A 10,733-nucleotide genomic window follows, 5' to 3' on the forward strand; every position below is an offset into this window, starting at 1 on the left:
GAGGGAGGGGCGGCGGTGGCGGCGGTGGCGGCGGCGGCGGCGGCCATTAAAAGCCTGCGGCCATTAGCGCATCTGCGCGTTGAATTGCGAGATTTCGCGTGATCGTGGCTGAAATAAATAATCGGCGATTAACTCGTACAATAACGGATTTCGACGCTGGTGGAGGGAGGGGGTAGAAGGGGCGGGGGAGATAACTGACGCAGACGTATCTGCTTGTGCATTACGTAAACATTTATGCGCCGTCACTGATCTTGTCGCTGTCAGTCGTTGCGTAATTTAGTAGCGAAATCTAGGAATTTAGAAGAAAATTTCGACTCCGCCCTAACGTTGCCTGACTATTCATCGTCGTGGATCGAAAAGCCGTCCCGTCGTTTCTTATTCGTTCGGATACTGACAGCTGCTACTTAACGGGGACACGTGTCTGTAGGTTTACGTGCGACAGCTGCGTGCGTGACACGGATGTCCTGCCATGCTGGGACGGCTCATTGGCTGCAGAACGCGAGCTAAAAATAACGAATAAAAATACACGCGCGATGTTGTTACCGGCGCAACATGGCCGCCGTTGCTATAGGTGTTGCACAACAGTAGAGGGCGTCCATAGGCAGTAGGCCTGAATAAGCATCGAACAGAACTTAATTAAAAATACTCACACTGTTTCGTCGCATACACTACATACACTTTATTGAAGTTAAAAAACTACAGATTCATGTTCTATACTCCGCTCGAAATGCCAGCTCTATGATGCGAATTTTTACAAAGTAGTTGGATCCCTGTGGTGCCCACGGCCTTCAACGATAACAGTATCTATATCAATGCTGGATTAGTTTGGAACGCGGCTGGGGAAATTGCCTGCACCTTCCACGGGTCGGTCAAACTCGAGTGGATCAATTAATATAGACACGAACGAGATTATGTCAACGATTAAAAATTAATCAAGCACTGTGTAGGCAGGTAAGTGTAACTACGAGAGTAGTATAAACATGGAAAGGTTAAAGCGTGACTTGAAAAGACATATACCTTCAGTTTATACATTAGGTTTCTGCTTCATAAATACTTAATAAGCTCCACAAGTTCGATAAAACGACGCTCGACGTTCAGCTGGCTACTGATCTGATAGTACCCCGGCTCGATCTGCTCACCGCCGTCATCACAGCCACTTGCAGCGTTTCAATAAAATATAATACTAAATAAATACGAAATCTATTTACTACCAAAGTCTTAATGTTTCGCTATTCTCTTTCGCCTATTATTGCCGACAATTTTCTGTAAATGCCGTGCAAATGCTCCTCTGCAACACACATGTACACCGCATGCACGCTGCCGCACACTGACACATAAATATACTAGAGCACTCGGAGAGCACAGACCTCCGCCAAGGCAGCTGAATTCTCTCAATGTGGAAATTTTGTATTAATAATTATTAATTCAAGTGATAAATTAATTAATTCTAATTAATTAATTAAATAATTTAATTGATCCGGCATCAACAAACGCGACCAAAAAATTAAATCAAATTCTAAGTTACCCCCATTTCTGACGCTATCCTCGCAAAAACATAACGCTCCGCCAGCCCCTGGCGGAGGTACCTAATATAATATATATATACTATATATCATATATATATACCACTAGTGTATCACATCCTCAGCTCTGGCATCATCTCTTGCAGGCGTAACCGTCATAACCGTGCACCGGAGCACGGCATGTTCTGGATGGCTGCAGGGATGGTAATCAGAGTAACTGAGTTGGCTGAAGGGAAGACAGCACCGAAGTTACCGGTGCGGAGATGCGCCGAGGCCGTCGAAGGCTTACATATCCGTGCGAACAGCTCAACTCGGATCAATGGCGGACCCCGAGATCGACCTTTTCCAACTCTCGTACGTTGTCTCGGCTGCTAGAAGAAAAATGGGCGAGAGGATGGAGGCGGCGGGGGGGTTGGGAGAGAAAGTGAGGGTGGAAAGAGCGGGAGAAAAAGAGGGAGGGATGGTGGAAAGGAGGGAGGCGGGAAAGAAGGAAGGGGAAGAGGGAGGAAGGGAGAGGAAGAGGGAATGAGCGTGGTAAGGAGAGTGGTAGGGAGGGATGGAGGGCGAGGCAGGGAAGAAAGAAGTAGTTACAGTTTTAGTGGTCAAACGTGGCCGCTGCAATTTTTGCTGATGCAATCACATTTTTTTTCATTTTTGTTATCCTTAATAGACGAATGAAGCATTCCAGGAGCAACTTCGGCGCAAGAAGATGGAGATGGGTGTCGTAGCCGACAGCAGCTTTCAAACACAGGTTGTAGCTTTAGCTTGCACTAAAGCTGTAATGCACCTTTCTGCTAGCGCGAATCGTGTGCGGGCGTGTGTGTGCGTGTGCGTGTGCGCGCGTGCGTGCGTGCGTGTGTGTGTGTGTGTGTGTGTGTGTATGTTTGTCTGTCTGTCTGTTTGTGTGTGCGCACGCGCGTGTACGTATAAGCCGTACATGGGTGCATATGTGTATGTGTTTATACAGTGTATTTGTGCACATATATAGTGACAGTGTGCCCATCCATCGCTATTCACGCAATTTTTTGTCCGCATTCCCATTAGTATTACCAACAGGGCATCAAAAAAAAGTCAATTAGCACGAATTAAAGGCCCTGTCTACAGAGTGACTCCAGCTCCAGTATAAAGCGTATATGGTTTAGTGTAAAAATTGTCGTAGTTTGAGAACGTCAGTGCTGCGATAGAAACGCGATAACGTGATGGCGTGCTGCTGGAGCGTTTTGTGAGAACTGTCCTTAGGATTTCCAGCTTGCCCTAGAACATATCCGCCAGGATGCTCCAACAATGCTCGAAACAACAGACGGACTATCCCGTCTGTTGTTTCGAGCATTGTTGGTTAATGAGAATGGAGAGATGAGAATAGAGTGGTAGGTGAATACGAAAAGCAAATGCAAACATATCTTTGTGTATTTTTCCGAAAAATACACTAAACAATACAATTTTACAATATTATTATTTGTCTAGAGGCGTTTCAACAACAAGTTTAGTTTTTATATTGTTTAAAGCGATAGTAAATCCAGTAAGATGACCAAGTTAAACTTTGCATCGAAAGGGGGCGTGGTCTAATTATGATGTATATATAAAATAACATAACTGCATATTACTGAGTTTAATATACACCCTTTTATTAGGTTCATGAGCTATTTCTCATCCGATGGCACTGTTAGAAATCCCATTTCACTTTACGATTTTCGTTTTGTAGAGTTTTCTCGTTTGTGTTCGTTATGTTTCGTTTCATTGATTGCGCCCGGCCCTAACCGCGGTGCGAACCAACTTCAAACTGTCGCGCGAAGGTTTCTCATTACGCGCGCCATGTTTGCCGATTGTCTCCCCCGTCATTTCGCCGTCATCCGCGTCCGAACACATTTATCTAATTCCGTCAATTAGGTAAGCAAGCAATCGCCGTAGAATTCATTACTCCGGACAACAACGACGACGACGACGACGACAACGACGACGACGGAATGACGCCCGCGCGCGCAACGTCAGACGGGGGGGGGCTAATCTCCCGGGAGCACTCGACGTCTATTACCAGCCATTAGAGCCACCAGGGGGAAACCATGCGGTTGGTCGGCGTGGCGCCGCGTGCAGCCATTGCGATTTTTACTAACGAAACCAATTGCTTCACGCGACCCGACAATTGTGAAATGATAATTCGGCGCTATTGACGCACTGGTGTGGGAATCAATCGCCGAGAGACGGCACATACCAGCATTGTTTCCAGTTTTGTTTTGACGTATATAATATGTACATGATATCGGGAGTAACGTACATGATAAATTGTTTTTTTATCATGTGGTCTCGCTAATGTAGTAGTAGAACACCGTGCAAACTATATGTACGACAATAAAGCGTTCATTGTTGTTTTGAACACTCCTTTCCGCACTTGTTGAGTACCCCGCTCAAGATATTTTCGTTTTGTTCAATAGACTGTTACAGAGTTAAGACTTAAGAGATAAGACTTAATCGCAGACTAATACGCTGTGTTAACGTTTCATTACTCTGGCACCGCAATTATGGCACGCTAGGAAGCAATGCGGTACATACGCTAGTTTTCGCACGGCCGTTTCCAGCGTAAATCGTCTTCTGACCGCCCCTGTGGCTTTCTCCCAGACGTACGACGCAGTGTGGGCCATGGCGGCCACTATGAAGAAGTCGGAGCTCAAGTGGATAGCCGAGGGTCAGCCCTACAGACTGAAGAACTTCAGCTATGACAACGCGACGGGCAAGCCGATGACGGACACCATGTTCAGCATCATGGGCAATCTAGACTTCGTCGGCGTCTCGGTTGGTATTCCTCTGCTTCCCTACTCTCTTTTTTTATAATGTCCTTTATTTCCAGAAACACATATTTACATTACATTATATTATACGTTATACAGAATATCTACAACACTATGATGGTAACATAGTTCAGTGATGGTACAAACAGGTAAATGGCATAAACAGTTTTACAAAGTAGTGCATATATATGCTTCCCTACTTAGTCTTATCGTGTGAGGCTTTACAGATGCAAGTAGGATGCTAACAGGAGTAGGTAGTGTTGTTTCCTTTAGTGTGTGATGCTTATGGTTCCCTTAGTTTGTGATGCATACAAGAGTATGTAGTGCTTCCCTTAGTGTGTGATGCGTATGTTTCCCTTAGTGTGTGATGCGTATGCTTCCTTTAGTGTGTGATGCGTATGTTTCCTTTAGTGTGTGATGCTTATGGTTCCCTTAGTTTGTGATGCATACAAGAGTATGTAGTGCTTCCCTTAGTGTGTGATGCGTATGTTTCCCTTAGTGTGTGATGCGTATGTTTCCTTTAGTGTGTGATGCTTATGTTTTCCTTAGTGTGTGATACGTATGTTTCCCTTAGTGTGTGATGCGTATGTTTCCTTTAGTGTGTGATGCTTACAGGAGTATGTAGTGCTTCCCTTAGTGTGGTGATGCGTAATGTTTTCCCTTAGTGTTGTGATGCTAATGTTTCCCTTAGTGTGTGATGCTTCTGTTTCCCTTAGTGTGTGTGCCTTACAGGAGTATGTAGTTAGCTTCCCTTAGGTGTGATGCTATGTTCCACTTAGTGTGTGAGTGCTGTATGTTTCCTTAAAGTGTGTGATGCTTCTGTTCCGCTTAGTGTGTGATGCTTACCAGGAGTATGTGAGTGGCTTGCCTTTAGTGTGTGATGACGTATGCTTCCTTTTACGTGTGTGATGCGTATCGTTTTCTTTGAGTATGCTGATGCCGTATGTGTTTCCTTTAGTGGTGTGATGGCGTATTGTTTCCCTTAGTGTGTGATGGCTTATGTTTCCCTTCAGTGTGTGATGCTTACAGGAGTATGTAGTGCTTCCTTGTAGTGCTGTGATGCGTATGCCTTCCTTTAGTGTGTAATGCTTATGTTTCCTTAGTGTGTGATAGGCGTATGTTTCTTTTAGTGTGTGATGCTTATAGTTTTTCTTAGTGATGTGATACGTATGTTTTCCAATCTATTGGTGGTCGCATTTGGTATGTTTCCGCTTAGTGTGGCTCGATGCGTATTGGACTATCCTTTAGTGTGTGATTACGCTAGTTCTTTCCTTTAGTGTGTGTTATACGCTATGTTTCCCTTAGGTTGTGTGATACGTAGTGGTTTCTTCCTTAAGTCGTGTGATGCGTAATGTTTCCCTTAGTGTGTGATACGGTGATTTTTCCGTGTAGGTGATGTGAATACGTATGGTTTTCCCTCTCAGGTGGTGCTGCATTCTTGTGGCTATCGTTTCCTTTAGTGTGGACTGCTTATTGCGCCCTCACTCACTGCTATAGTTTTGTGATGCATTACACACGAAGTATCGTAAGTTCGCTTCGCCCTAGTGGTGTGAATACGCGCTTATATTGCTTTTCCTTACGTGTGTGATGCGGCTATGTTTCCCTTAGGTGTGTGATTACGCATGTTGCTTTCCTTAGTGTGGTGATACGTATCTGTCTTTCCGTTTAGTGGTGTGAATGTGTATGTTTCCTTTAGTGTTGTGATGCTTATGGTCCATGGTTAGTTTCGTGATTGGCATACCAGGAGTATGTAGTGCTTCTCTTAGTGTGTGATGCTTATGTTTCCCTGATGCTTACAGATGTGCAGTTCACAGTCGATTTAAAGCAAGCTTTGATAGAGGATATCACACATATTTAGCGCGACACGCCTCATATTCTCCTGCAGAATCCAAGCAGATAATCCCGGCCTTTCTCGCGCAGTAATCGTCTCATTGCGTAATTTCCTCGAACGGATACGCGCATTTTGTTTCGCTCTCGTTGTCTTTCTATCCGAGCGTTGTTTTTCATTATAATTAACGTATGGCCTGCGTATCCCAGAGTCCGAAACCATCGGCACACATTCGTTCGTACACGTCGTACACGATGAGATTAGATCAGAGGCTCGCTGTTTCTCGCTCGTTTATTAGTCTCACACTGGTTATCTCGTTAATTAGGACCGGGAACGGAGCAGAAAATCAATATACCCCTGGCGCTCCAATCCCGATTAACTCTTCTCCGCAGCTGGTTTTGTTACAATCGGAACATTTTAGAGTATCTTTATATTCCCTCTCCCCGGCGGCTGGCAAGCGACCCATTTAATAATTTCCTCGTCTACACGGCTCCAGGTAGGCCCTTTTGCGGAGGCGGATTTCGTTGCTTGCCGGGCGTCCAATGTCATTACCGCTCGCATTAGAGCTTTTTAGATTATCCGCGCAGATTACCCGGAGTGCACAATAGGCTTGGCACCGGGCAGTCGCCGGGGCGCTCTACTGTCAGGAATACTTGCGTCCACTTGACGACCTTGCTTGCGGGCGAAAGTCGCGCCGGCGTTTCCCACCTTCCAGCCGTTTTGCAGCAAAGTACAACTATGGACCCGAACATGCTAAACGCGGCATGACAGGCACGAATGCTTTCGTAATATTATCGGCAGGCAAGGAGAGAGAAAGAGATCTATGAGAGACAGACACGACAGACAGGATAAAATAGATAGAACGTAGAGAGAGAGACGAGAGAGAGTAGAGAGAGAGAGAGGAGGAGAGAGAGAGAGAGAGAGAGAGAGAAAGACCCGAGAGAGAGGCGAGCAGAGTAGCGAAGAGAGAGAGAGAGAAGAGAGAGAGAGAGAGAGAGAGAGAAGAGAGAGAGAGAGAGGAGAGAGAGAGAGAGAGAGAGAGGAAGTCGTGATAACATTCGCGTGGCCACGATTCATGCGTTTTCGTCCTGTGTTTTTCAGGGGCCCATTTCATTCTCGCCGACGGACAGAAGCGGCGTCCTCTGCATTCTACCAGAATCGAAGGTTACGAAGCTACCTAAAGTAAAACGTATGGGCAAAAGCGCAACGCTGTGGGTACACCAATAATGTGAAAAAGGCTAAAATTGCTTCAAGTCTAGTCTCACGTCAAAACCTAGAAAAAAAAGTTTAATAACGGTTGATAAACATGGCTGCGTAAAAGCTGAACTAACAATGTCTAGCCTAGCTGTAGTCACGGGTACTCACGCACGCTGGCACTCGCGTGATTCACAGGCAAAAAGTATCGGCAGCTCCGTTACTCACCGAAAAACAAAAAACGTAACATTATGAAAGATTACTGATTTAGCTTGTGAGCCGTCTTGACGGGTGTGCCCTCGCGGTGATTGTCTGCGCTTGTTTCGCGACTACCTGCGAAAATTGCGCGGGCAAAGTATATCAAATGGCTATGGCTATGGCATATCAATACGTTTCTACGCTATAAATTGATTATTGACAGCTAATCATTGATTGACAGTGACGCTAAAGAATAACCCCACATTACCACGCACCGCCACACCTACACGTGCGCGTACACCTCACAACAAATACAGCACACACACACATCACACACCACAACACACACACACACACCATATATATATTATCATAATATATATATATATATATATATATATATACTACATATACAGCGCGTGCACGCGTACATGAAAACACATGCACGCAGACACCCACGCATGTACGCGTACGCGCGCGCATACGCGCGTACATGAAAAAGCTACGCACGCACACACCCACACATGTAAGTTTACGCGCGCGCAAGCACCTACATGAGCACATAACGCACGCGCACGCGCACGCGCATAGCCACACATGCACATATACGCACGTGCACGCGCACGTCAGAGGGCACGCACGCACACACCCACGCAGCAGTCTGCGATAAGGAGGCTTTTGCAATTTCCCGTGTTTCTGTTTCCTCGTGAATATCGGACTCACGCATGCGCCGTATACGTGCTGTTTGTAGGTGGAAAGATGCAGCGTATTGCCTTGTTCTATCCCGACAACTTCACGTTGACCTTTATGTGTCCCGGATGTCACAGCGTCGTCTGGCGAGGTACATTTTCAACCTATACATACTCTACTATATTTTTATATATATATATATATATATATATATATATATATATATATATATATATCAGAAGTAGATAATAGGGAATATAGAATAGAATAGATAGAATATATAGATAGATATATATAGAATAAGGAATAATTCCTTATTATCTACTTCTGATATATATATGTATATAACCAGTTCTGTTATGCAGTGACAAAGCAATGTGGTAATAAATAATAATTGAGCTACGTACGAGGGCCTTCTTACAGCCTGTCCTAGATGTGCTGAAAAAAAGTTTTTGACATTTTGACGTGCACGCGTGAACTCCACATAAAATCTGGGCTAACCTGACAGACCTAGCAAAAATATCTTAATGGCGGCAAATCTTAAATACGCCATTTCGGCAGCGCCTTCTACGTAACCTTTCTTTGCCGACGTCGTTGCGCACAGGCAACAAGACTCCCGTCGACAAAGTGACGATCATGGAGAAGATCAAAGTCGTCGACAAGGTGGCGCTGACGGTCATCTGTACACTGTCGTGCATCGGTAGCCTCGTCGCCTGCTGGTTCCTAGCCTTCAACCTTTACTACAGGAGCCTCAAGTACGAACCGACCGTCATCATAGATAAAAGCAAGCTTTGATAGAGGATATCACACATATTTAGCAGCGACACGCTCATATTCTGAGAATCCAAGCAGTATTCTCGCCATTTTTCGCGCGTAATGTCTCATTGCGTAATTTCTCGACGATACGCGCATTTTGTTTCGCTCTCTTGTTTTCTATCGAGCGTTGTTTTCATTATTAATTAACGCATGGCCCGTATCCAATCCGAAACCATCGGCGCACATCGTTCGTACACGTCGTACACATGAGATTAGACGGCTCGCTGTTTCTCGCTCGTTCTATTAGTTATAGGTTATCGTTAATTAAGACCGGAGCGGAGCAGAAATCAATATACCGCCGCCACCGATTACTCTTCTCCGAGCGGTTTGTTACAATCGAACATTTTAGAGTATTTATATTCCCTCTCCCCGCCCCCACTTTATATTTCCCCGTCTACACGGCTCCAGGTAGCCTTTTTGCGGAGCGCGGATTCGTTGCTTGCCGGCGTCCAATGTCATTACCGCTCGCATTAGAGCTTTTTAGATTACTCGCGCAGATTACCGAGTGCACAATAGGTGGCACCGCAGTCGCCGGTGGCGCTCACGTCAGATCTGCGTCACTGACGACCTTGCTTTGCGGCGAAAGTCCGCCGGCGTTTCCCACCTTCCAGCGTCTGCGCAATGCAACATGACGCGAACACGCAAACGCGAGCATACAGGCACGAATGCTTTCGTAAATTATCGCAGCAGAGAGAGGAAGAGATCTAGAGAGACAGACAGACAGACAGATAGATAGGTAGATAGAGAGAGAGACAGAGAGAAAAAGAGAGAGAGCGAGAGAGAGAGAGAGAAAGACCGAGAGAGAGAGAGAGAGAGAGAGGAAGTCTGTAACAATTTGGTTAAACACAGGAAAATTTACTTTAAAACGTGAAATAGATGTCAATAATTGTGTATGCAGATGCGTGCAGGAATGCAGCCATGTAATGTATACAGCAATGTAAAATTCATCAATCTAATCACAATCTTATCACAATTAATCTAAGGGCGGATATTACTTGGGCATCATAGGCGTGAAAGCCGTACGTAGACGATCGCATAATTACAGACTTACATTGAACATTGAATTTTTATTTACCATTAATAACCGAGAGCGAGAGAGGAGAGACGAGGACAGAGCGAGAGAAGACGAAGAGGGAGAGCGGAGTAGTTAGAGAAGAAGTAGGGAGAAAAAGCGAAAGAGAAGCGGGGAGAACGGGAGAGAAGAAGAAAGGAAGATATAAAGAGAGAGAAAGAAAGATAGCGAGAGAGAGAGAGAGAGAGAAGAGGGAGAAAGGGTAAGAGAAAAGGGAGAGTAAGATATGAACCGTGATAGATTCGCGTGGCCGCGATCTATGCGTTTACGTCCTTGTGTTTTTCAGGGCCCCATTTCATTCGCCGGACCGGACAGAAGAGGCGTCTCTGCATTCTACCAGAATCAAGGTAGGAAGCTCTAAATAACAACGTATGCAAAAGCGCATACCTGTGCGGGTACTCCATAATGTGAAACAAGGCAAAATTGCTTAATCTGTCTCACCTCAAAAACCTAGAAAAATTTAATAACTTGATAAACATCTCGTAAAAGCTAACTAACATGTCTAGCTAGCTGTATCACGCGTACTCACGCACGCTGGCACTGTGATTCACAGCAAAAATATCGGCAGTCGGTTGATCACGAACAAACAAAAAAACGCAACATTAATATATATATGATTAGTTGTAGGT

The 10,733-nt window shown here is 45.1% G+C and overlaps 1 protein-coding gene across 1 annotated transcript; it reads left to right on the forward strand.

The window, feature by feature from the left end:
* The first annotated feature begins 980 nt into the window (after positions 1 to 980).
* LOC106815467 lies at positions 981 to 10,465 on the forward strand. Its single transcript, XM_014819934.1, has 5 exons — positions 981 to 988; positions 1,670 to 1,877; positions 2,194 to 2,274; positions 4,137 to 4,310; positions 10,391 to 10,465. The coding sequence occupies exons 1-5, from the start codon at positions 981 to 983 to the stop codon at positions 10,463 to 10,465; spliced, it is 546 nt and encodes a 181-aa protein (XP_014675420.1).
* The last annotated feature ends 268 nt before the right edge of the window (positions 10,466 to 10,733 follow it).

This window comes from Priapulus caudatus, unplaced genomic scaffold, assembly GCF_000485595.1.
Source record: "Priapulus caudatus unplaced genomic scaffold, Priapulus_caudatus-5.0.1 Scaffold29, whole genome shotgun sequence".
NCBI classification, from domain to species: Eukaryota; Metazoa; Priapulida; class Priapulimorpha; order Priapulimorphida; family Priapulidae; genus Priapulus; species Priapulus caudatus.

Bases quoted from the DNA above. Each gene is read 5' to 3' on its own strand.
- LOC106815467 (XM_014819934.1), top strand. The intron at 2,275-4,136 runs GTTGTAGCTTTA...GCTTTCTCCCAG, and splicing joins ACAGCAGCTTTCAAACACAG to ACGTACGACGCAGTGTGGGC. The intron at 4,311-10,390 runs GTTGGTATTCCT...TGTGTTTTTCAG, and splicing joins TAGACTTCGTCGGCGTCTCG to GGCCCCATTTCATTCGCCGG.